Source organism: Juglans microcarpa x Juglans regia, chromosome 1D (assembly GCF_004785595.1).
Source record: "Juglans microcarpa x Juglans regia isolate MS1-56 chromosome 1D, Jm3101_v1.0, whole genome shotgun sequence".
NCBI lineage: Eukaryota > Viridiplantae > Streptophyta > Magnoliopsida > Fagales > Juglandaceae > Juglans > Juglans microcarpa x Juglans regia.
Genome location: NC_054594.1, coordinates 39,913,787 through 39,941,298, shown reverse-complemented (window position 1 = coordinate 39,941,298; position 27,512 = coordinate 39,913,787). Strand labels below are relative to the sequence as shown.

General features: G+C 37.2%; 1 protein-coding gene across 7 annotated transcripts; it reads left to right on the top strand.

Annotated features, from left to right (window-relative positions):
* The first annotated feature begins 231 nt into the window (after positions 1–231).
* On the top strand, positions 232–26,463 carry LOC121257451. 7 transcript variants are annotated; one of them, XR_005939216.1, is made up of 23 exons: positions 232–587; positions 1,987–2,371; positions 3,905–4,021; positions 4,103–4,182; positions 4,781–4,927; positions 5,018–5,166; positions 5,258–5,388; positions 5,527–5,649; positions 5,762–5,835; positions 13,394–13,984; positions 14,130–14,241; positions 14,379–14,516; positions 14,947–15,267; positions 15,751–16,024; positions 16,260–17,551; positions 17,963–18,365; positions 18,456–19,387; positions 19,480–19,545; positions 19,629–19,754; positions 22,634–22,878; positions 22,988–24,153; positions 24,780–24,981; positions 26,031–26,463. XR_005939216.1 is itself a non-coding variant. In XM_041158458.1 (22 exons), the coding sequence occupies exons 1-22, from the start codon at positions 457–459 to the stop codon at positions 24,842–24,844; spliced, it is 7,068 nt and encodes a 2,355-aa protein (XP_041014392.1). In that variant the 5' UTR covers positions 232–456; the 3' UTR covers positions 24,845–25,847. The 7 variants fall into 7 exon arrangements, 1 of the variants encoding a protein (XP_041014392.1); XR_005939219.1 differs by lacking the exon at positions 232–587 and adding an exon at positions 2,524–2,744 and having other exon boundaries at positions 2,230–2,371; XR_005939218.1 differs by lacking the exon at positions 232–587 and adding an exon at positions 2,490–2,744 and having other exon boundaries at positions 2,318–2,450.
* Positions 26,464–27,512: the final 1,049 nt, after the last annotated feature.

The window sequence follows — 27,512 nt, the reverse complement described above, 5'->3', positions numbered from 1 at the left end:
CACTATACATTTTATATATTTTAATATTATTTTTTATTTTATTTTATTACTATTAAAATTATTAGATTATTCTACTTATCATTTATATACTATATATTTGTTATAAAAAAAATAAAAATAAAATAAATATAATGTATAGTATGTGATAATGGTAAGTAAAATTATTTAAAATCAATATCCGTGATCACCCTATCAGGGTAAATCCCTAAATCATAGCCCTTTGTCGTAATTTCATGTACTTTCGCATTGCAATATATGTTACAGTCAGCAGAGAATCGAGATTTTGTAAAAAAGCTTGTTCTTTCCCTCCGGGATCATCTCTCTCTGTCTCTGTCCGCGCGCCCAGAGAAAAAGGAACGTTGAAGGAAAAACCCTAAGTTAAAAAAAAAAAAAAAAAAAAAAAGAGGAAAGAAAGAAAGAAAGCAAGGAAGAGGAAAGATTTGGGGACTCTGAGAGATGTCGAAGAAGTTGGCGACGAGAAGAGAGCTTTTGGACCGATGGAGAGGCATCGAGGAAGAAGAAGACGACGAAGACGACGATCATGACTCCTCCAGACGACGCCGTCTCCACCATCTTAAGGAGCAATGGTTCGCTGCTCTTCTCTTTCTCACGCGCGCGCGCGCGCACACAAACACACGTATTTATGAATTTTTCTTTAAAAATAAATTCCGAATGATTTTAGTGGATAATTTAAATTTTAAGGCCAGAATGGAAAACGAGCAATGCCTGAATTTTTTTATCTTATTACTACTACTACTACTACTACAGATTACTACTACTACTACTACTACTACTACTACTACTACTACTATTTTGCATGTGTTTCCTGACGGAAATTTGATAAAGCTTCGCAGTTCAAGTAGGATTAGTTATTAAGAACTATAGATAAACGTAGAATAGTCATTAAAGTTACAATGATGATTGAAGGCTCGATTAACTTGCAATTTTTCATTACTTTCTTGTTGTATGTCATGTTTATTTATTCATTTTTGAATTTCTGATTGCTTTCTCATTTCATTCTTTCGATTGTTTCTCCCTTGGATCCTTGGAAGAATTACAAAGTTTAATGCAAGCCAAACATGCTCAACAAGCCATGTCTATGTTTTGATTCTTGCTGTATGTGGATAGCACCTTTTTCTTCTCTTTGTTATTTGCGGTAAATTGCGAGCCTGTACGTGCATAACTTTTTGTGTGGAAATCGTTGCCTTTATAAGGAGTTGCTTTCATATTTTGGAATTTTTGCATAACTTATTTTTTTAACTAAATGCAGTTTTTTTTAATGAACGACTACAAGAGTTACCGAGTTTTTTGTTTTTTTTGTTTTTGTTTTCCCGCTAAAATGTCCACTGATAGCTTCTTTTAATTCTTTATTATTGGTGTCATAATCAAGTTAAAATTTTGAATATGAGAATATAGCCATTTAGGGATAGACCACCATTCATTTTGATGCAAAACGCTTTCTAGAAAACTTTTCTAAATTTTCCAATGATTGGTGCAACTTGAAAATGGAAGTTAAGGGAAAAAGTTTACCTAGTTGAAAGACATTTTTTTTTAATGAAGAAATTTAGATCCAAAAATATGTATTTAAAGGATTTCAACCAAACAATGCAATTCACGTAATTTTCCCCGAAAATATATATATATTTTTTTATTGAAAATGCTTTCACTCATAAAATATATTTTTTTCTATCAGTAAAAGATAGATATTATATATATAAATGAAATAGGCATAGCCCTTGTACACAGGAAGTAAATAAAATATTTTATGTCAAAATGGTGCCTAAATTGACAAATTGGCGTTCATGCTCATCACCTGTTTTTCTTTTCCATGTGTGGGGATACTTTTAGATGGCTCATTAATGGGATGATGTTCCAAGAATCTACGCAGATCTCTACTCTCTAGTCTTTGATTTAACTTTTTCCAAGTTCAAGTTTTTGTTTTTGTTTGTGTTTTTCAAATTAGCTTTTCTTTTCTGCTTTTTTCAGGTTTGCAGATGCATTTAATTTCTTAATTTGCTTCCCAAAAGATACTCATATCTGGTGTGGCTCTTGGGATTTGATGGGTCCTCTTTTAGAGACGTTCTACAATTACTTCAAAGACGAGCATCCTGATTCTCCTCTCAAGCAATTATGGAAGAGGATTTCTGATGAAATGCGGAAATGTATCCAGTGCATTTCTCAGTACCATCAAGCCTTAGAAATGTATGATAGGGAGTATGAGCTAAGTTGCATTATCCCCCTTCTTGATGTGCTGCGAACCCTTGATGAGCAGAGGGTGACTCAACACTTGAGAGAGATCAATGCAAGAATAGCAAGAGAAGAATATGATCCGGCTCGTGATAATGCTGAAGTTGTTAGTGTAATGTATGAGGTATTCATGTTGTTCTTATAACACTTCATTTATTTAAAATTGTTATATAAGATAATTGACATCATCATGATTGTTAATAGTGTAACACCTCGTACCGGAATGAGAGGGTGGTGAATAGGATCCCACATTTCTTTGGAGGAAATTCTTGGCAGTTTATAATGATTCCAAGGTGCTTCAATTTCAATCCGGACTAATCTTTTTGGAGTATAAGCTGTGATGTGGCTTGTACTTTCTCAGATAATTCAAAATGGTATTCTGGCTGGTTCCCATCAAGAAGTGTGGGGCTTGGGCTGTGCCATCTACAATAGAATGACTTGACGGGAATGTCTAGGAAGGGTAGATTGCAACACTTCAGATTTAGCCCAAGAGAGTGGTGAATATCGCGCATTTCTTGAGAGGGGAGACAAGCGGCTTCATTTATATAACTTTAATTAGTTTTTGGAGTATATGCTCAAATGTGGTTTGGTCTTTTTTGGGTCCTGACAAATGTTGGCATAGAAATGGATATTAATAGTGTTCTGTTTTGTTGGGTTATATGTTTTTGTTTTGTTTTTGGTACTAATATTTGTTATATGTTTTGTTTTGCTTTTGTTTAGCGTTTCATTTTTACATATCTTTCTAAATACTTAAATCTCTGATGCAAGTCTCATAAATTGATCCTCCTAAGATGGAATGAAGTATTAAATACCCAAGTCTTTACCTGCTTGCCACACAAGTTATAAGGTGATTATAGAGTTTTGAATACTCTGGGCTTTACTATTTTTTTAGAACATGCAATATTTTCAGTAAACAGAGATGTAAGTTTTAATTATTTGATGGATCTCTGAGCCTTGTGATGTATTTGGCTTGAAAGGAATGGCTGGAGCTTTGAAGATGGGGAATGCTCTCTGGATGAGCTTAGATGTTTCTTTTTCCATACTCCTTTTTTTGATAAGTAAATGTTTATTTTTCCATACTTATTATATCTTTGGACTTCTGCCAGTGTTTTTAACGGAGCCAGCTTACATGACTTTTTTGTATCCCTTTCTAGCTCCTAACTTGTGACTAGGTGTTATTTGTTGTATACTTTCTGTGTACTTGGGCTATGTCTATTTACTCGTTTCAATAAAATTTTATTGTACTTATGAAAAGAAGGATCTCTAAGCCTTGTTATCTAGAATTTTCATACAGTTTTATTTATGTTTGGATTTTTGTGCATTGCACTTGATGCTTGAATGAATTAATTTTTCTCCTGTTGTATGTGTAACAATGCTATTGTCCCTTATTATATGCCATGTAAGTAGTTATACATCATATAACTACTTTCATGGTTTGTATATTAGGCATCCCATTGAATTGCAGCCTAGCAGCCTACCAAGTATAGGTGTTGCTCTTGTATATGCCCTGTGTACTTGACTATGCCTATTTTCTATTATAAAAAAAATTATTATTTACCGTTCAAAATAATTGTGAATTTGAAATGATTTTACTTTGATTGCCGAGCTTTAGTTTTGGGGTTGATGGTGACTGAATTTTCTGTCTTTATGATCACAGATTTTGATGTTCCCTATCCTGTTGGACGATCAATCATTGTTCACTGAATTCGAAACATTTATTGAAGCAATTGATAATAAGCATGAACTGGCTTTGGATGGACAACAACAGTTTCCGGTACTTATTGGGCTATATGTTTGCTTACACTGATCTCTTAAATTCTCCCATGCCTTATGAAGTGAATGCATTTCGTTTCAGGGTGTTTATGCATTATTTTTTTTCAAACGAAGAGTGCGTTCTGTTGGTCATCGTCTTGCTGCGTCTATGGGAAAATTGAGGTACTGTTTCCTGATATAAATCCCCCCTGTTTTTCTTCTTTCATAATCATGCTGATGAAGCTGTTCTTACTTTTGGATTCTTTTTCTGGCTGCAACCCCGTCCCACTTCCCCCAACCCCTAGGGAGATCGGTTTAGGTGGGAAATTGGCTCCATTATATTTGATGATCTCATTTTATTTTTGGTTAATGTTATTTTCGCAGTTATTATAACTATCAACAAGGCTATCATTACTTGTAATTACTTGCATCCAGAATAATGTCTTGTATTTTTTTCCTGCCGTTTCTATCATTATGGGTCATTCAAGTTTGATGCAAAGAACCCCTTCTAAGGGAAAAAAGGAAAAAAGGAAAAGAAGAACTGAGTGATAGTCTATCTTGTAGGCTACACCTTTTTCTTAGTATTTTCGATAAGAACCTTTTTCTTAGTATTAATAAAATTTGCTGTACTAAAAAAAGGTAATAGTCTGTCTCGTGATAGATCCTAACTTTTAACCACAAAGACATTTACACACTTCCAAGGTTATTAGTTTTTTCTCTACTGCTTTATAGTCCCCTAAATCCTGGATCGGCCTTTTCATTTTATTGTCTTTGCGTGTAGGAGAGCAACTGAATTGGAACCTTTGCAGCCTTTGCTTAAGAAATTTATAGGCTTTTTGGAGACAGAAGTTTTGCCACCGACACCTGAGACTTCAAGACCTAGAGCAAAGCTGGACCGTGTATCCATATGGCTTGGAATCAAATCATTGTAGGGCATGTTGGCTAATTTCATCTTCAACAATTTCGTTGCTCTCTCTTTTCCTGCTAAAGCTAGGTTTTGCATGCTTGTTTTCTGAAGGCTTGGATTCTTAGATCCTCCAGCTTTTGAAGAAGGGATACTAGAACGCTATCCCATTTTTCTGGACCTCGTACTCAATCATATCAGTGGTGATTCAGTTGTATTTTCTCATGCAGTTACCTGCTTGAGACTACTCTTTGAAATGCTTGGTGAGCTCTTTTCTTTTTCCAATTACTTGGGTTAATATACTGTTTAATGTTGAGCTTACATATTCCTTTGATGTTTTGGGCTTCCTTTAAGGTTGTAAACTTTGGTTGAGATCTACATTGTCTCCAAGTGTGATGCGCAACACGCTATTGGGGCAGTGTTTTCATACTCGAAACGAGAAAAGCCATAAAGATATTTTTGATCTTATTCAGCCTTTTCTGCAGGCATGTCTGTGGAAAATTATGACACTTCATTTCAAGTTCCTTTTCAATATTTCTGTGTCAAATTTTTTGTGATTCAATTTTACATGTTAGATATAGTTTATTTTCACACAAGTGATGTGTACGCTCCAATCCATACAGTCTCTTGAAGCTTTGCAAGATGGGGAACATGAAAAGCAACGTAGGCATTTTATATATTTTCTCCTCCACCAAGTGCCAATGAGCAGTAACTTCAGTGTTTTAACGAGGAAAAAGGCTTGCCAGGTTCTTATTTCAACCTCTAGATTGTCAAATAATGGCTAAAATTTTTGCAATCCGTATCTCCTACATTTTTGGCTCACCGATGTTGCTATTTATTGCAAGATTGTATTTTCAGATAGCTCTTTTTATTATACAAAGAGGTTATAAGATGAACCCGCCGTGCCCACCTTCTGAATGTGCACATATGTGGTATGTGATCCTAACTGTTTTGTACTTGATATGACCTTTATGTGGTGTTTATGAGATCATTTTTTGAATGCGTTTTGGGTGTTAGCATCATAATTTCTTTCATTCTTGGAGTTTCTAGACCTTTGTATCTTTAGGTCTTAATTATTATTTCTTTTGTGTATCGTGTATTGGGGTGCACTCTTTTATTCTTTGAATGAAGTTTTGTTACATGCCAATTAAATGTTTATTTTGAGTGTGACCTTTCCCAAAGAATTGATTGGGTACTTTTAGTATGACCTCATGAAGAAGGGCTTTGGAGGGGAAAAATGTCATAGAGATTGTGTTTCCCGTTTTTGGATTTTGGAAATGTTGGTGGCTACGGTTGGGATTTTTTTTAATTGTGATTTGTTCCAAATTATAAGCAAATTCTTTCATAAAATGGAAAATTCTTGCTGTAGATTCAATGCTATTGAAGCTCTTCATGATGGTGATAATGTTCTTTCCGATATTGGGGAGATTGAAGACCACATTGTGAGTTATTATGAGAAGCATTTTAGGGAAGAACATTCATGGAGACCAAAGTTAGATGGGCTGGTGTTTGAGTCCATTGATCAATTGACTGCAGATTGGTTCGTGAGATCTTTTGTGCAAGAAGTTATTGATGTGGTAAGAGGTATGTCTAAGGACAAGGCACCAGGTCCGGATGGTTTTTCTATGGCGTTTTTCCAAGCATTTTGGGACATCGTGAAGGATGACATTATGAATTTTTTTGGTGAATTCCACTCGTTCCTGAAATCTGGGAAGAGTATTAATACTACATTCATTGCTCTCATTCCTAAAAAGGCGGGTGCTGTGGAGATGAGGGATTTTCGCCCTATTAGCTTGGTAAATGGGGTGTATAAAATCATCGCTAAGGTGTTAGCCAATCGTATTAGTGTGGTTATGGATAAGTTATATCAAAGTCTCAGAATGCATTTGTGAGGGGAAGACAAATTCTTGACTCGGTTTTAATTGCAAATGAATGCTTGCAAAGTAGAATAAGAATGGGTAAATCTGGAGTTTTAGTTAAATTGGACATGGAAAAGGCTTTGCCATACTGTGTAAAGAATAAGAATGCTTGCAAGTCTTTTATTTGTTAATTTCTTTCCACCAGAATATCCCTAGTTAGCCTAAGGAATACAAAACACAACATTTCCTCTCTGTACGTAAAACCCTAAGGAAACCGCCGCCACCCTTGTTGGCGAGTGACCTCTCACCCACGTCACAGACAAAGTTGACGGGCCCCGTGAATTCCCTGAAGGCCGTCCAGCGTCGGTCCAGAGGAGAGAGAAAACACAACGAAGCTTGAAAACCCTAAGTAACCAGATCTGCCGCCACCCACCCTTGCCGGTGAGACACACCGCATCGTCGTCACAGATAAAGCCGACGGGCCTCGGCGACTTCGCTAAGGGCTGTCCGGCGTCCTAGATATCGCTGTTTTGTCTCTCAGAGTACTCCGGCGATCCACCCAAAGGCTCCGTTGGTCATGCCATCGACTCTGAAGGCTCCGACGAGTACTCCAGCGTCTCCTGTGAGCACGAGACAACTCTGCAGTGCTTGCAGTGAGCACAACCTGGAGTCCAGTGCAGTGCTTGTAGCTCCCAACGGATTTCTAATCTGGTTTCTCTAAGATGATAAATGGTTGTTGAAGAAGGGGAGTGGGTCAGTATGGGTTCTTCTATGGAGTTGGTCATAGAATCTAAATCCTTTACACTGGTGAAGGAGGGGAGCATGTTGGCCATTACTGAAAGGAGTCGAAGGATGATATCTAAGTTGGTTCTGGGTTCGACAACAGTACAGTGGCTGGCCAAGGCCATAGAAGCATGCACTTAAGGATAAGAAACAAGATTTTTTCTCCATTGTTCGGGAAGGTTGTCGCAGTTTCACAGTGCATCGCTGCTCGAATGCTCGCGGACGTTATATGGCGGTGGAGGAGTATGGTGGTGGGGGGAGCAGGAATTTTATTTTCATTCCTGAAGAAGGGGTAATGGCTGGAGAAGGATGGGGGAGGTACTGTCATTTTTCCTTCGGCAAGAGAGGGAGTGACGGCTTGGAAGGACAAGGTGATGCAAGTGGTGTGGCAGGGAGGGAGAACTTGGAGATGCATAAAGACCCAAGTACATCCTCTGTGGCTAGGCAATCTTATGCGGCAGCTCTAAAGACGGAACGTGCTTCGGGGGTTCAGAGTGTGGGGGGCTGCCAATCACGCCCCAGGACCAACTTGTCGAGATGCACAATTCTCTAAAGGTGATGGAAACCCAACTTGTTGAGTTGAAGGCAGCGATAAATTTCTTGTCTACGAAAATAGACCGGTTTTCAGCTGGAGGCAACAGGATAGTAAGAAACATGATAGGCCTGAATCCTTTAAACTTAGAAAAAGGAAAACGAAAGATCGAATTCGGCCCTGTCCCCATAACCAGATCTAGGAGAGTATGGCGGGTCAAAAGGAAATTTGGGTTATTTGAAGCGGGGTCTACATCGGGTATTGGCGTAGAGACATCAGTAATGGAATGTCATTCGCCTCGTGTAACACAGGATAGATCGATAGTCGGTATTGCACCTTTGGTCCCTGAAGAAACTATGGCTCCCTCATCAGAGTTGAAGGAAAATGGTGTACTGTCGAGGTTTGAAGGAGATGTAGGATCCGCTATCACCCCAGAGGTGAAGGGATTTGCTGTCACCCCAGAATCTCCAATAGGGACCCCGATACCATTGGAGAGAACCAATGGAGTTATTGGAGAACCAATGGGTTTGGCGTTGGTGCTTTCTGTAGAGGAATGTCTAGAGTTGGGAGTGCAGTTTGATGGGGATATTGTGGCTCCCTTGGTCTCTCTTCTCCAATAGCTTATTGGATTCTGCCAAAAGTTAACAAGATTCAGCAGTTTGTGGGAATTTCATATGGAGGATGTGAAGACCAATTTAGCAAACTAATTATTGCGATTGAGGCAAGTCGCACACTTGAAACCAAATCAAGCTTCAAGAAAAGCAGAGAGTTACAACGTCTTTTTTCAGTAATCAACTACGACGCTAAGGGTGGTAGTTCAACTAGAGGGAAGTCTAAAGGGAGGGCATTGTGAAGACGAAAATCAAGGTGTTGGGGTTGGTGTTCGGGTAGAGTTTTAGTTCTACGGGAAACAAGCGATTGGGGTCGGGTATGATGTACTTTGGGTTGGTTTTTTTATGGGCTTTTTGGGTCATTTTGGGCAAGGTGTTTTCTTGTATACATTCAGTGTACTTGGTTTCTCCTTTTGATATATACAATATTTTTACTTATAAAAAAAAATATGGAGTTTTAGTTAAATTGGACATGGAAAAGGCTTTTGATCATGTCAATCGAGATTTTCTTCTTTACATATTGGGGAGATTTGGTTTTGGTGAGAATTGGTGTTCATGGATTAAACATTGTATTTCGACAGCCAGATTTTCGATATTAATGAATGACAATCCGGTTAGTTTTTTGAACAACTCTTGGGGTTTGAGGCAAGGAGACCCCTTATCTCCTTTCCTTTTTGTAATAGTGATGGATGCTTTGAGTTGTATGCTTGAAGCGGCTGTTGAAGGAAGATTTATGTCGGGATTTGTGGTGGGTGATGAGACTCGGGATAGTATTACAGTATCACATTTGCTTTTTGCAGACGACACTTTGATTTTATGTGATAACAATAAGGATCACCTTCGTGTTTTGAGAGCCTTACTGTTTATGTTTTGAAGTTGTCTCTGGTTTAAGAATTAATCTTTCATAGTCTGAAATTGTTCTAGTGGGTGCGGTTAGGAATATTATGGATTTGGCCAATATTTTGGGACGTAAGGTAGCTTTGTTACCGATGAGATTTGTTGGACTACCCTTGGGTGCTCCTCACAAATCAGTTTCTATTTGGGATGGGGTGATTGAGAAGATTAGGAGGAGGTTAGCTGGCTGGAAAAAATTATACTTGTCAAAAGGTGGAAGAGTTACCTTGATTAAGAGCACATTGACTAATCCCCCTACTTATTTCCTCTCTCTCTTTCCTTTACCAGCTGGGGTTACTAAAAGAATAGAGGGGATTTATTGGAATTTTCTGTGTGATGGTAATGGGGAGGAAAGAAAGTTTCATTTGGTGAGTTGGAATAAAGTTTGTCTCCCGGTGTCTTGTGGAGGTTTGGGAGTGCGAAATTTAAGACTTTTCAACAAAGCTCTTCTTGGGAAATGGCTTTGGAGGTATCATAATGAAAGTAATGCATTTTGGAGAAATATTGTGGATGTTAAATATGGGAGGATGTGGGGGAGTTGGTGTACGAATTAAGTAAGAGGGATGTTGGGGTGGGTTTGTGGAAGTCTATTCGGCTGGGATGGGGGGGCTTTGTCAAGAATACTAAATTCAAGGTAGGGGATGGGGCAAAGATCTATTTTTGGCATGGCATTTGGTGTGGGGATTCACCTCTTAAGGATGTTTACCCTAATCTTTTTAGGATTGTTAGAGATAAAGGGGCTGCAGTGGCTGAGTCCTATCACTTTTCTAACAATTTGATTCACTAGACTGTGGAATTCACTAGAGATGTATAGGATTGGGAAGTATGCGAAGTTTCTGATTTATTTGGAAGATTATATGAGATGAAGCTTGATCAGAACATGGAGGACAGTCTGCAGTGGGTGCATACAGTTAATTCCTGATTTTCAATGAGTTCTTTTTACAAGGTGTTAACCTGTCATGGGGTCAAAGATTATCCCTGGAAAAGTATTTGGAGAGCCAAGGTGCCTAGTAAGGTTGCTTTTTTCTGTTGGATGGTGTCTCTTTGGAAAATTTTAACCACGGACAACTTGAGGAGGAGAGGCTTGCCGGTGGTTGATTGGTGTTTTATGTGTAAGAATGATGGTGAATCTATTGATCATCTTTTTCTTCCTTGTGAGGGGGCGACTTCTTTGTGGAATGAGATTTTTCCAAGGGTTGGCATTTTTTGGATGATGCCTATGCGTGTGGTAGATTTCTTTGCATGTTGGCAAGGTATTGTGGGGAGAAGTAACAACATGTAGTGTTGAAGATGATTCCCTTGTGCTTGCTTTGGTGTTTATGGTTGGAGAGGAATGGGAGGTGCTTTGAAAATTGTGAACGTTCTTTAGGGGAACTTAGGGAGTTTTTCCTTAGTACTTTAAGTTTTTGGGTGAAGAATCCTATAAGGAATGGGAATGATTGTAATGCTTTTTTGATAGTTAATAAGAGATTTTATTCCAAGTAAAAAGACATAGCCCAAGTACACAGAATGTATGCAAGTGAGTACACCTAAATACAAGATAAAGCAAAAACAGTACTAAAATAAAACATGACAAATGTTCCCATCCCTTACAAGATTCTTCACCCAAAAACTTAAAAGTGCTAAAGAAAAAATACCTAAATTCCCCCATAGAATGTTTGCAATCTTCAAATCACCTCCCATTTCTTTCAAGCCATAAGCACCAAAACAAACATAAGGGAATGATTGTAATGTTTTGCTTTAGTTGTATTCTGTTTTAGCTTTTAAGTAGGTGCTATCATTTGTATACATCCGATGTATTTGAGCTATGCTTATTTACTTGGAATAAAATTTCTCTTATTAATTATAAAAAAAAAAATTATAAGCAAATTTTTTTTGATTGAGAAACAAAATTTTATTGAGCATAAAATAGACAAAGGCCCGAGTATACGGGACATTTTTTTTATTGAGCATAAAAATGGATATGGGTGTAATCGGTTCGGTTTAGTCCAGTTTTGGACATATTTTGGAGCCAAACCGGTCTAAGTCTGTTTTTGAAATTCTGAAAACTGATACAGATCAATTCATCCACGAAATCGAAACTTTCGAGTTTTTCAGTTTTGGTCCAGTTCGGATCGGTTTTACAGGTATGATTTGGTTTTGGGCTTTTTTGTTGGGCTGGTTGGTTTCTTTGAACCAAATGAAAAAATTATACCAAAAATGTGTAAATATGTATTTATCCTTTATGTATATAGCAAATGTGTACTATTATACTTATACATATTATATATGTAAGTATGTAATTTAATATATAAGGATAAATAATAATATATTAATAACTTAAAATTAATATTCATGTTTAAGAGTAATTTTTTATCAAGGAAGCATAAATAATAAGATTAAAAGTTCAGGTTATATTAATTTTATAATATGTATAATATATAGCATATAATATATATATATATATATATATATAATATAAAAAATATATATTTCGGTTCGGGTAGGTCCAAATTGGTTTTCAAAACATGAAAACCAGGATTGAACCGATTTTCAATCCGTTGGTCAGTTTTTTCTTACACCCTAAAAATGAACTTAGTTATATAGGTGTAATGAGCCAAGGAAAGTGCGAGGCATATTCATGCCATAAACCCAAAAAGAGTAGTCGATCTGAAGTTCCCTTAAATCGTTTATAAAGCTCAATTTGGACTAAGTTTCCTTGACTTCCTTGTATCAGTTACAAATTCTAACTTATAAAGCCCAATTTTATCTAATAACTAGCCAATGTGTGAGTTAGCACTCGTGACTACCTTTATAACCTGCCCAATTTGTGTAGGTTATTTTTTTTTTTTGATAGGTTGTGTAGGTTATTCATATCCTCAATTTTAGATTGGGGTGTTACAAACTTCCTCTCATAAGTTCTTGACTTCCTCGTCAAGACATGCCATAGAAAGCACTAGTCAGGTTTACACTATAACCCCAAAAAGATCGGTCAACTTGAAGATTCCTTAGAACCACTTATAAATCTTGTTTTAATAATAAAGAGCGCACTATGGAGGAAATATGGAAATTCCGTGTGTTTTCTTTATTTCAATGGTTTTCAGCTATATATAGTGCTTAATGGAGATTCAGCTCATGATTTTCTGTTTTCGTTTTCTTCTTTATAGAATGTAATTAGGTTTGATGAATAAAATTCTTTCTTACTTATCAAAAAAGAAAGAAAGAATCACTTTATAAGCTACTCATTCTTTGTGGGTTATTTATATTCTCAATATAGGACTGCAGTGTTACAAAAGGACAAGTCATTAAATTAAACACTTGTATGTAAAAAATATATTAGCTTCCCTAGAATCACTTAAACCCAATTTCTTCTAGTTAGTAGCCAGCGTGGGACTTAGCACCCCTGACTACCCTTATAATGTTAGCACATGTTCTATATGGGTTATTCATATTCCCAATGTAGGACTTGGTGTTTCAGCAGGACAAATCATTGAGCACTTAAAAATGTGAGAAGATATCTTAAAAGTTTTCTTCTAACCTCTATAATATAAGTTATTTTGGTAGAAATATTTATTAGGTAAAAAATCAGTTGTTCAATGACTAGCTCTATGGTTGAACCATTAAATGACTTCATCCCCTATCCTTAGCGATGTTTGGTTTAGTCCTGAAAATCATGTATTACTTTAAAAAACATAATCGTAAACATTTAAAATCCTCCTGTAGGTATATGGATTTGTTGGTAAATTGGTTGTGGACGCACTTATCAAAAAGGTAATTTGGTTGTTGACTGAGATGGCTTTATGATTCATTTATGTGCATTTTTATTGGACAGGGGCCCTTCTCTCGTGTCATCCCTGAAGGATTCTTCACTCCACAGTTCTCTGAGGCAACCTGCATTTGATCTTATACAAACTATTATAGTGTCTGATGCTGCTGCCCTTATAACTTCAATGCTGAATTGCAGCATCTCTTGGAGTATTGACAAAAGCATGTCTCTGGACTTGGATGATGATGATCAATATGACAGGCTTCCATTTATTCCAGATGGTAGAGAGGAGGATAATAGTTCTTGGAGCGAACTTGGTGCACAAAGTAAAATTACTTGTCGGGAATATCGAGAGTGGATGTGCATTCCTATGTTGTGGATTGATGTTCTAGTTGAACTTGATCCCTCAGTCTTTCCGATATCATTTTCTAAGGCTGTTTTCTGGGCTCGATCTCGTTTTTCTATGGTTGAACCCGAAATCAGTGCAGAAATGGCACTTCCATTGAGAACTTGGCTTCAATCTTCTGTTGAAGAAATCTCCACTTCATTTGGTTGGACAATCCCAACTGGTTCTGATGATGGTGGAGAGGGGAAGGACTCAAAAAACTCAGTAAAAATATCATCAATGTGTATTTCTTTAGCAAGAACATTCAACAGGTTGTTAGTGTTTATGTACTTTATCAATATTTTTAATGTTGTGGCAGACCCCTTTATAGTTTTAGGTTGATGGTTATGTTATGAGGCAATGCATAGATTAGTGGGAACCGATCACTTGAATAATTACATGAGAGGTGTGATACAGGTTAACTGGACACTTTATAGATCAAGTGGGGCAAAGAGAAATTGGGAAACTGTGGACTTGGGAACCAAGGATGTCTGAAAGCTTGATACTTTCACTCCTGGATCCTAATGATGTATGTCAAATTAATCTTTTTATATCTTAAACCTTCTGTTATTATATGCATTTATGATTGAAGTGATGGATTATTCTCGATTTCCTTTCTCCTGTTTGAGCAATTTTTATATATGTACATACTGTGTTTTGATACAGAATATCAGGCAATTTGGGAAATGTATTTTGGAACAAGTTTCGGATACACGTGGTCTTTCTTGTGGCTTGAAGTTCCTCTGCTCAAGTGGATGCTCGTTGTCTGCCATTTTTCGGGGTTTCAGGCATGCTTGTAAATTGGTAAAGACTTCCTTTCAGTCAAAGCTTCAGAATAATGATATGTGGTTAGATATATATCTATATTGATTGGAAAAGTAAGCAAATGGATTAAGTTGTTGGCAACTAGGTTTTCAGACATGCTCATAATAACCAAGTGGAATTACTTTTTTGTTTGAGCTTCCAAGTGCTCCAATCTCCTTCTTCCCCAAGCCCTGCAAAAAAACTAAGCAAAGCTTTTCTTCATTATATGTGTAATGGCCTTCAGTTTCTAATTTGGAATTTCATATTTGAAATTTCGTATTGGTTCCTCTGGTATGCAGATAGAACATGTTCACTATGGATGATATGTCTTTACTGTTATGGGATGCCCTTTTAAGGGGGATAAATTGTAAGTTTCACAAATAATCACCTTCTCGTGTTTTTCCTAACAGCTCTGTTTGCACTATTTCAGGTTCTACTGGATTCTGTTTTGGTAAAGTTTCAGACTTTGCAACATTTTTTTTTCGTTCTACGCAAATTACTCAAAGGGGTTACCGAAGAATGGCCAGAAAGTTCATCTGATCACTTAAGTATCACAAGCTTCTCTTCCCAAGGTGGATTTTTGAGGCAGCCATTCTTTGATACATTGCCTGAGAATGCCATTGGGTATTCCTCAAATGTTGACTTAAAATTGCTGCAAAAGTTCATTTACTTGCTATCAGAAACTGCTTGGCCTTCTATTCGGAGATGCTTAATAGAGGGCAAAGCATTTATTGATTACAGTTTCTGTCAGGTATTCTTTTTTTCTTTTTTTATAAGTTTTTGTTAGGTATTCTGCATTCATTCTACCTGTAAATGGTTGTGTTAGAACTGTAGTTATGCTTATGGTACTTATAAACTCTTGGTTATGTGTGGACTTGTTAAGTTACATGCAATGTACAACTTTTGCCTTTTGAGTATTTTCTATTAGCCATTTTGGTTCTTACAGTCCCCCCTTCTGTTTGTGTGTGTGTGTGTGGTTTTGTATAGGCACATACTCTGAGGTGACCAGTTCTTGTCTGTGGTTAAGCGTACAATGAGTATTGCTTGGTTGATAAATAATTTACTAATCTAATTTGTTTTTACTCTTCAAATTTCTTGAAATTCTGTTTCAGTTTCTGGTAGGAATTTATATTTTGTGCAAATGCACCTCAACTCTGGCACCCCATAACCCTGTCTGGCACATCCCATGAGGGTTCACGTGGAAGGCATTCTTACTAGTTCTTTGTTGTTTCAGATGACTTGCGTCCGCTTACTTGAGATCCTCCCGGTTGTTTTTGAAATAATGTACCCGCCATTGGGTACAAAACATGAGGATTTCAGAGTGATGGTGAAAAGTTCTTGTGACTTCTCATGGCTTAATGATCTCATGGATTGGGGAAAGTCATCACTTAAAGTTATAACCGTGTATTGGAAACGGACAGTTTCCATGTTGCTGTCTTTTCTCAGGGGTTCATGTAGTAACAGTGCTACAATGACAATCGGGACCATTGAAAATATGATATCAAGTGGTGAGCTTTCAATATTTCATTACATGCAGACACAAAATGTTTAACATAGTAATAATGGTTGTGGCAGTGGTTATTATTATTGTTATAGTTGCTATTTTTTGTTGTTACTATTGTTATAGTCACTATTATTACTACCTTTGTTGTCCTGGTTATTATTATTGCTAGTCTGGATTTTTGTTGATCATTGTCAAGTGATCATTAACGGATTTGTTACATGTCTTTCTTCTTGATTTAGATAATTTTGCCACGGATGAATTGACAGAAACAGTTTCACGCCTTTCTGTTTCGTTATCGAAGGAAGCTTCTTGTGACAGTGGAAAGACCCCCTATAGTTCAAGATCTTTATTTCCCGAATTCTTGTCATTTGAGAGGAATAGTTCAGTTTCAAATGAGCAGCCTCTCTCTGTGGATGACAGAGAGGTGCAGATCTTGGACTTGGTAACGGGAGCTCACAAAACGGCTGAAGATGTTCTGATTGTTCTTTCCGACAGTGAAACAGAGGAACCTATATCTGCCAATGAGGTCATTCTCTCTGATACTGAGACAGGTCACCACATGTTGGAGGACAAGACTATTGATCCTGGGAGCAAATCACATTTTGACTCTACGAAAAAGAAAGTTTCTGACACTGACACTTCTAAGGATTTGTTGGTGTCTTTTCAGCAAAATGACGCTACTGATGGTTCTGTGGTTGCTTCTCGGGATAAGAGCTTTGATGGATTAAAAGGTAAAGGAGCACCCGCTCTCCTCAAATCAGAAGGTTTAGATGGTAAGAGGAAAGGAATACGCTCCATATACAATAAAAATGATTCCATTTTATCCCAGAATAGAGTTAATCTTCATGTTTCATCCAATGAAGCCGTCAGTTCCAAGAATATGACTCTAAATTTCAACAGTGCAATTTCCAAGGCAAGTGACACTGTTTTGAAAGAGATAGTACATGATACTGAAGATGATACATTTGAGTCTGCACTAAACTCTGCAAGGCGTCAGCAGTCACTTATAGCAAAGTCAAGCACTTCTCTTCCAAAACGGCAAGTTATTCAACTTAAATCACATTTCGAAATTAGATCTGGCCGTTTACATAGACTGGAGGCTGGAGTGAAAAGGTTCAAGCCGCCAAGGCTTGATGACTGGTATAGACCCATTTTGGAAATTGATTACTTTGAAACTGTTGGATTAGCATCTGCTGGTGAGGATAGGAGTCGAATTGTTAGCAAATTAAAGGAGGTTCCCGTCTATTTTCAATCGCCTGAACAGTATATAGAGATTTTTCGGCCGTTGGTTTTGGAGGAGTTCAAAGCACAGTTGCACAGTTCCTTTCTGGAAATGTCTTCCTTGGAAGAGATGTATTTTGGCAGTCTATCTGTGATGTTGGTTGAGAGAGTTGATGATTTTCATCTGGTTCGATTTGTCTATGATGATAATGATTCTGCTGCTTCTAAAAGCTTTTCTGAAAATGACCTTGTGTTGTTGACAAAAGAGCCTTTGCAAAAATCATCCCATGATATTCATATGGTTGGAAAGGTATGCCCTCTTGTTACCTCATAACATCCTTTGGAAGATTTGTGCAAGAGTTTCTTGCAATCATGCAGGCGATAACCAGATTTCTAAATTGGCTTGCCTATCTATTACTGGCCATAGTCCCTATTTACATGATGTGTTTCCTAAATTTTGGTTGTGATCTTACTTACAAAAAGGTTGGAATTAGATGATAGAATTTGTTGTCATCCAAGTTACATATCTAAGTGGCAGATGATAGAATTAGATGATGCCCTTGGATATATATATATTTTTTTTTTTGGGGGGGGGGGGGGGGGGGGGGTTGTTCTTGTAAAAAAAAAAAAAGATACTACACTTGGGTGGCCCATTTATCATACATTCCTCCAGGTTTCATCATATGTAATAGTTTTTTAAAGCATCTGCAATATTTTTCAGGTGGAGAGGCGTGAGAGAGACAATAAGAGAAGACAAACTATATTAGTAATCAGGTTCTATCTTCAAAATGGTTCTTCACGATTAAATCAAGCTAGAAGAAACCTCATTGAACGTGGTAAATGGCACGCAACTCGCTTAATGAGCATTACACCTCAACTTAGAGAATTTCAGGCACTGTCTTCAATTAAAGAAATCCCCATACTTCCAGTTATTTTGAAGCCCGTCAATGATTCTCTTGGTGGTGATGTATCCAAGGAAGTGGATCTGGGTAAGCTTTCCCAACCCTTGCAGCAAGTACTGAAATCATCCTTCAATGACAGTCAACTTCAAGCTATTGGTGTTGCTGTTGGATCACCAAGTTTAAAGAAAGATTTTGAATTATCCCTTATTCAGGGTCCTCCAGGTATCTGATTTACTTTTGTCCAACTTTTTGCAGATTGAATAATATGTACTTGCGATTTATCCAGTTAGTCTTTATTGCTTTGGTATATAGGTACTGGCAAGACGCGAACTATTTTGGCCATCGTCAGTGGTTTGCTTGCTTCACCTTTACAGAGGATGGGTAATGCAAAAAGCTTTCTTGATGGCACTTTGAAAAGAAATGGTATGCAGTGCACCAATTCACGTCCACGGATAAGCCAGACTGCTGCAATTGCAAAGGCATGGCAGGATGCAGCCTTGGCTAGACAATTGAATGAGGATGTTGAAAGAAGCTCAAAATCCATGGAAAGTTTGGCAAGAGGAAGGGTGCTTCTATGCGCCCAGTCAAATGCTGCTGTTGATGAGTTAGTATCGAGAATTTCTAGTCAAGGTCTTTATGGAAGTGATGGGAAGATTTACAAGCCGTATCTTGTAAGGGTTGGCAATGTGAAGACAGTCCATCCAAATTCACTACCAGTATTTATTGATACACTTGTTGATCAACGTTTGGTGGAAGAGAGGATGAAAGTTTGCAATGAAAAGAGTGTTTCAACTGTGGGCTCTTCAATTACTTTGCGTTCTAATCTTGAGAAAATAGTTGACCGAATCAGGTTTTATGAAACAAAGCGTGCTAACTTAAGGGATGGAAATGCTGACCTTAAGAATTCTTTGGAAGCTGATAGTAATAAGGGGGATGATGAGAAAGAAGTGTCTGATGCAGAAATAGAGTTGAAGCTAAGAAAACTTTATGAGCAAAAGAAGCAAATCTATAAAGATCTTAGCAGTGTTCAGACACAGGAGAAGAAATCTAATGAAGAAATGAAAACACTTAGACGTAAGCTTCGGAAGTGTATTTTGCAGGAAGCTGAGATTGTGGTAACTACATTGAGTGGTTGTGGTGGAGACCTCTATGGAGTGTGTTCTGAGTCTGTGTCAACTAATAAATTTGGGATTCCATCTGAGCATACTCTTTTTGATGCTATAGTGATTGATGAAGCTGCTCAAGTAAAATATTCCTTGCTCAGTTGAACTTATAATCTTTTTATCATTGCTCTTGCTCTCCCTTGTCTTCTAAGCATTTCTCCTTGCCACTACAGGCTCTGGAACCTGCTACTCTGATTCCTCTTCAGCTTTTAAAATCTAGCGGGACTAAATGTATTATGGTAAGGACCATTGAATTCTTTAATTTTGGAACTACTTCTGTTCTGCCAAGAAATAGTCTGAAATTAATAATCTATTCTTTAAGGTTGGTGACCCAAAGCAGCTTCCAGCGACAGTTCTTTCTAGCGTTGCTAGTAAATTCCAGTATGAATGCAGTATGTTTGAACGTTTACAGAGGGCTGGTCATCCTGTCATTATGCTGACCAAACAGGTGAAGTAGATTGCAAATCTTCCCCTTATCTGTGTAGTTGTAATGCAATTTTACATGATTGAACCATATTTAGCAGTATACGGGCGACGAGCTATAGCAATAAAAGTTGGCACTTGTGACGATATATACTGGGTGGTCAGTTTTGATATCCTGTAAAATTATTCTTAGAATTTATCAGCCTGTCAAATAGAGCTTTTCTACCATACTGATATGAAATCACTATATACCTATAGATTTGATTGCTTGAACTTAATGGCTGTCTTGGAAATCCTCATGCCTTTAGTAATAATTTTATCATCTCTAGGTGGGAGGGGACTTGGTGATCTCAATTTATCTTGAGGGCTGATCGAGGTTATGTATTGGTTCCAATGCTTTGTTCGACCACATTATCATTTGGACACAATTATGTGCATGAAAAATTCTACTCATCATCTATTTATCAAAAAAAAAAAAAAATTCTACTCGTCATCTTTACACCACACACCTTTTATTTATTTATTTTTTCCTTTAGCAGGTGTGTGGTGTAAGGATTATGAGTAGAAGAACTCTCTGTGTATAGATGGTAGTTTTTTTCTTGATGAGTATACGCTTATAAAAAAAAAAAAATTTTTTCTTGACTAGTGTACATAGTAGTGTTGGTGAAAGCGCTAGGTGTACTTGAGAGAAAAGTTTGTCCAGAGCCTAGGCGCTAAGCACAAGAAAGTGGCTGAATTAAGTCAAGCGCACATTTTTAAGATGATGAATAATTACAGATAATCCTTGCACTTCAATAAAAAAAGTTTTAAAAGCAATTTGATTATATTTAGCCTATTAACTCAATTTATTATAGTATTCATATTTACTGATTAAAAAAAACTCCAATAAATTAGAGTATTATGCAACATGACAATCAAGTAATCTACTAGTGACATAAATTTAAACATAGCATTTTATATAATTCTCTTGAGCTTTTCTAAATGAACACATTTATGATATTTCATCTCAATAACCAAATTAAAGTATATGGTTGAATCAAAATCTGCCAAAAAGACCATGACCAAAAAAACACAAAATTGTAGGTACTGACTTTTATGCCAACATAAGCAATCAAATATCAATCCATCTAGAAAGTCATCTTGAACCATTATATTGGGTTCAAAGCATAACACGACAACATTTGCTGCCCTGGTATACAAATGATCTTCAATATCAACTAAATACTTAAAATATTTTTTTTAGGTCTTGAATTGATATTTTATACATTTTTCAAATATAATTACAGAAGTGTGCTTTTCTGCACTTTTTTTTTTTTGATAAGTTAGAACTTTATTAAGCACAATGAAATAGGCGAAGCCTGAGTACACAGGAAGTATACACAAGAAACACCTAGTTACATTCTAAAACTTAGAAAAACGACGACAAGAACTCATTTACAGCTCCACCCTTGAGTACAATAGCAGAGAACCAGCAAAGTAGAGTGCTTATAAAAAACTTCCATAATGCATCTCTATTGCGTTCCCGATCATTAAAGCACCTCTCATTTCTCTCCAACCAAATACACCACATAATACACAAGGGTATCATTTTCCATGCAGCTGCCACTTGGGAACAAGTATGCATTTGAAAGTTGGTCCAGCTTTTTAGGAAATCAACCACTGCTTCTGGCATAACCCAGCACAGCCCAACCCTTCCAAACACACCATCCCACAGCACTTTAGCCATTTCACAATGAAGTAGTAGATGGTTCACTGATTCCGCTTCTTTCTTGCACATAAAGCACCAATCCAAAAAGCTTGCTTTTGTAAATGCGCTTCACTTTTGGTAAGCGAAGTGCTTTGGCCTAGGTGCTTTGCGCTTAAGCGCGTTTTTATCAACAATAATACATAGAGTTTATTGGTTGAGTTCTTGTTTTTATCTTTTTAGTTGCTGTGAGTTTCAGTTTTTCTAATTATGATTTGTAAACAAAATAGCTGTCCAGGCACTTCTTGCTGTGTGCTTCCATGGGCTTTAAATTAGTGGTGATGAGAATAATAATGTCCATGGCCGATTACTGCATTGAAGGATCAGAAATGGTCCCACGAAAAATTAATGCCCATTTTTATGTGGAAAGTTTGTATGTGCTGGCCTTACATTCTCTCTTTTTTGTTGAAATACCTTCTGTTAACCCTGTAAGTTTTATTACAAGGTTAAGTATGTGTTGGTTGAGTTTTTACTTATAAAAAAAAAAAAAAAAGTATGTGTTGGTTGAGTATGTTTTGTAATACCTTCTGTGATCAAATGCAGTTCTTGTTTATCTGCTTCTGTCCACCTGAAATTCCTGATATGATGACTTGGTGTGTTAACTGCTTTATGTGCCGCAATTTTTTGTGCTCAAGAACCTGTTTTGGTGAAACAGCAAATCTTCAATACTTTTTATTATTCTGTTTTGGAGGATCTGAAACATGACTACTGCTTTCCAATTAAATGCTTTTGGTTAAATTGCTGCATCACAATTCTTACTAATGATTGTACAAATTTTATTAGCTTCCCCTACTGAAAAAAAAAGAACAATTATTGGCTTCCCCTGATTGTTGGTTCTAGTGACAAAACTGTATCTGGTGGGACTTTATGGGTCATTCAGTCGTTTTTTTTTTGGTTATGCTTTTGAGCTTTGGGCTGCACCTTATTTTTTTGACCAGGTTGCCAACTATGATGTGGCTTTTGCCTACTAATCCAAGTTCTCTGTCTTTCTCTCTCTCTATTACTAAATTCATACTTTTTTCATGTGTCACTTATTTCTGGGCCTTTTGCTTTATTATTGATTCTTTTTTTGTGATGAGGTAGGGAAGTCCGTGTGTTTTTACATTTTTATCCTTCTTTGACTTTTTGAAAAACTTTAATGACAAAGTTTCCTCTTGCAGTATAGAATGCACCCAGAAATATGTCAGTTTCCTTCATTGCATTTTTATGACGGAAAGCTGCTAAATGGTGAAAAAATGTCTAACAAGTCAGCTCCATTTCATGAAATTGAGGGTCTTGGACCGTATGTATTCTATGACATTGTTGATGGCCAAGAGCATCGTGGTAAGAACTCTGGTGCATTGTCCCTTTACAATGAGCATGAGGCTGAAGCTGCAGTTGAAGTTCTTAGGTTATTCAAGAAAAGGTACAGCAACTATTTTGGATACGTTATTTTTTAAGTAAAGGGTAGACATACTTCTTTGTAATGTGTGTAATTTATTTCTTCTAATTCTGTATTTGGCCACATTGTTTAGGTGCCCATCTGAATTTATTGGTGGAAGGATTGGCATCATAACTCCATACAAGAGTCAACTCTCACTTTTACGTTCTCGTTTTTTAAGTGCATTTGGATCTTCTGTTATAGATGATATGGAATTAAATACCGTGGATGGTTTCCAAGGTCGGGAGGTTGATATAATTTTACTTTCAACTGTTAGGGCAGGGGATCCTAACTCTGCCCTTCGGATGAACTCAAGCAACATTGGGTTTGTAGCTGATGTAAGAAGGATGAATGTGGCTTTGACAAGAGCCAAGCTCTCGCTCTGGGTCTTGGGTAATGCCAGGACTTTGATGACGAACCATAACTGGGCTGCTCTTTTAAAGGATGCTAAAGCAAGAAACTTGGTAATTTCAGTCAAAATGCCATACGAGTCTATGTTTAAAACAGCCTTTTGTAGAAATGCTGTTTCAGGAATTTCTGTTAACCGCTCAGGACAGAAGAAATATGTTGAAAAGGTTAATGATGCTAGCCAGCATGCAAAACAAAATGAGCGCAATACAAATCAAACCTTTGAAAGGAAAACAAGGAATGTAGGCTGTGCAGATCAGAGTAAAAGAACAGGTATAGGAGATGAAAAGGATTTGGCTTCGACTAAAGATTCATCATTAGTAGCAAATGGTAAGAACAGAACTTCTGAGGATATTAAGCGTGCAAACTCAGGGAAACATGCTAAAGTGGGTGAAAGAAAGGGCAAAGAGAGTAGTGGAAAGAAAGTCGGTTTGGGGAATACGGATATGAGCAAAAGGAAGCATGAATTTGACAAGTCTAATAATCATTCAAACCATTCTGAACGAGAATTGGCTGATGGTCATAAACTCTCGAAATCACATGTGTCAAAAAGACTGAAGAAATCCTCTGATGGTGGTAGAAGCGAGCAGGGGAATCAGGCAACTCAATTAACTGAAGGCAGCTCTAAGGAGAGAGATGCAAATGTCAGAGGTAAAGTCCCCAGTCAGGTAGGCCGTGCTGAAGATTTGATTGCAAAAAGGAAACAACGTGAAGCTGTTGATGCTATTCTTTGTTCTTCGCTGATATCTTCCAAGAAGTCCGAAATGTCAACGAAACCTCTGCCTGCCAAAAGGTCTTTTTCGTCATCAGCAAATGTTAGTGGTGGCATAAAACCTCCCAAAACAAGTAAAGGTACCCTCTTCCACTGTGCTGTTCTATTTTAGGCACGTTTGATCAGTTGTAAACTAGTTAAAAATGAATGTCCGAAAATCATCGGTTCACTCTTGGCATATGTTACACCAGTAAAGGTACCCTCTTCCACTGTGCTGTTCTAGTTTAGGCATGTTTGATCAGTTGTAAACTAGTTAAAAATGAATGTCCGAAAATCATTGGTTCACTCTTGGCATATGTTACACCAGCTTCAGTTTCTGCATATGGTGTGTTGTTTATGATTGCTTATTCTGAAATTTGTGCCTTCAAGTGTAAGGTTGGTTGTTTTGGGGGGACTTTGTTGACACCAGAATGCAATTTGACTTTAGTTGCCCGCATTATGAGCAGGAATGAATTTAGGTCATTGTTAAAAAATTCATGTTTTACAGGGACTCTCTCTTATATAGAATTCCCATGTATTTCATTCAGTGGCACTAACGGAAGTTGTTAACAACAGTTTAAAATAATTCAAAATGCTTGAAATACCTTTAAGTTGTTTCAATTTATTTATTTATTAGTTTTTGATACCTTAAGTTGCTTGACTTCAGCTGTTTTGATCTTTCTTCTGGATGCTTTACCTTTCTGACAGTCTTATTCTCTTCTATCAGTTCCACCAGCGTCTTCAACAAGTGCATCAGAAAATCAGATCCATAAGCATCGCAATAAGAAATAAAATTTTTTGAGTTCCCAGGACTTGGATGAAGCTTGGAGTCCTTTAAGGATCTAGTTTCCAAATTGAAGCTTTGCGATCAATGGTACAACTTGAACCGGAATGGAGAGTTTTGGCGCATGTGGTATGCCAACAGTAAGGTAATTGGTGGAATTCCTGCTGGTGTACCCACACATCAAATATACCATGGTAACCAGAACCTGTCATTGATGAGTTTCTTATCAGGTTACTGGTACTTACTATTGGAAAAAAAATCTTAACTGGAGGTACTGAAAAAGTTATAAATCTTCAAACAGGATGCGGTGACAATCCCATATTTACAGCATCCAATGAGAAGGGGAGACGTATTCTCTTTAGGATAATTACAGTAAAAGCGAGTGTAGATGATCATACGAACTCTCTCTCAGTCTCTCCTCCTCGGTCTCTTTCTTCTCAAGCCTCCCTCCCTCTCTCTCTGCTCAAGCCCGAGGCCACGAAAATGTTTAATCTCCCCCCTCAGTCGCTCTCTTTCTCTCACCCCTGACTCTCTCTCCCCTCATACACCAGGACCCGCTACAAGTGTTAAAGTCACTGCAATTTTGGAGATAGCAAATGATGTTCCCAAGGTTTTCTATTGTCCTACTTCACTCCCTTTTCCTTTATTTTCATTCTACTGCCATGAATAATGCAGTGAAACTCACAATTGAGAAAATTGGCTGTTGGGAGTGATGATGCTTGATTTATTCCTCTCAAGACGTGGATGGTTGGGTCCATTATAAACAACTCACCTGTAGCTTTGAGCTCACAAAGTCGCCCGACGCCATGTTATATATATGTGAATAATCTTAGTTTCACTTTGCAATTAATTGTCGGAGTTCTTTGTATCTTACTATGATCATTTAGTCGCTATCCTTTATATTTCTTTCTCCGTTATAAAATCTCCTGAAATAGGGTATTGTAATTTGTATCTCACATTGTGCAATGGGAGGAAAAGATGCAAATGATATGAAATTGAATATTTGTTTTTTGTTCTGCTAGTTACGTATAATTTATTTGAGCCATATTTGTATGAAAATTGCTTCTACATGGTCTGAAAAATAGGATTGATATGGCTAGATCAGATCAGAAGCGAGGAGTTTAAAACCTTTGTACTTGTGACATTTCAATTTAGTTTTATTTTTTAATTGAATTAAATTGTGGTGAAATACAGGGGTTCAGCAGCATGCTTCGACGGCGATGGGCGGACATTAGGTTACTATTACGTTTTGGATTGTCCGGCTCTGGAGCTGCAATTGGGTTGTGAGTGGCCTAGCATAATCCAAGGCAATGGACCTCGCGACTTGTTACCAATTGCAGGGATCTCTTTCCTGAAAAGTCTATACAGAATACTGTCACGGGCGCAGTTACAAATACTCTGGCGTGTTATCGTCAATTGCTGATCGCTGCATTTTGATCAGTATGTGTTATCGTCATTTGGATTTGTGCTTTGATTTGAAGGTATTGCGCATGTACAGAAGGCCCCATGCGAGCCTGTAACGAGAGAAGCAAAATGGTCAGAGAAACAAAAACAAAAAAAATTTGCGATTCTTTTGACCGCATGAAGGAAAATCGTTGAAAAATTATAATTATTTCTTTTTGAGAAAGAATCGCGCCTAGCCATGGCTTTGACATGAGTTTGTGGTGATTTTTAATTATTTTGATAGATGTGTTTTTCTCCTATTTATTAATTTCATAGTTATTTTTGCCAAAAGTAAAATGAAATATAAGTAAAATGAAGACTTTTTCTAGTCTTAATTGTAACGTGCGTGCATTATATATGTTAGGAACAGTGATCATGAGGAGCTGGTTTTCTGTTTGCTGATTATATAATTTTCCCAGAAGCCTCAAATGTTAAACGTACGTACGCCTTTAAGTAGACATGATCTTAGTTTGATGGTGATCATGAGAATTAATTGTGGTTGGTTTTCGGCGTTGCGACGATTAGCATGATAGGAGGAGGTAAAGATGAACATACTAGTCCAAAAAAAAAAATATATATTATTTAGTATCAAAAGATTGACAGATAAAGTAAAAGGTAATAAATTGCATTTCTGGCTCAAAATTTATTGTTTTCAAAGTGTTGGCCATGGTAAGTAATAGCGGGATGGATATGAAAATTGGGTTAGCATTAAAAAATAAAAATAAGGCAGGGTTGGTTGGTGCGATCAAGTATGGACTGTATGCAGGCGCATTAACATAGCATATATGGACGGTTTTGATCTTCTGAATTAGTGTACAACTAGAGCCAGAGGGGGAAGGCGGGACAGGGTCACGGGGGATCAACAAACAAATAAAGATTTGGAGAGAGAGAGAGAGAGGGGGTCATATTATATGTATTTGAAAAACTCTATCAATCAGTACACCTGAGGTGTGGAGTTCTATTTATTTTTCTTCTCTTCCCTTTTAACATATTATAAAACAAAACTTGAGGAGAGAGAGAGAGAGAGGGGCTGAGGAGAGCTTGAGGAGGGAGAGAGAGAGAGAGGTTGGAGAGAGAGATTGAGGGGAGAGAGAGGTTGAAGGTGATGGCAATGGGTCTGACATAAAGTTGAAAAAATAAAAAGTATGGAATGTAGGGTAAAACAGTGGCTGATGTATAACAGAGCTCTATGTATTATTATTTATATAAATTTGAGGTCTAGTTAGTATTGAA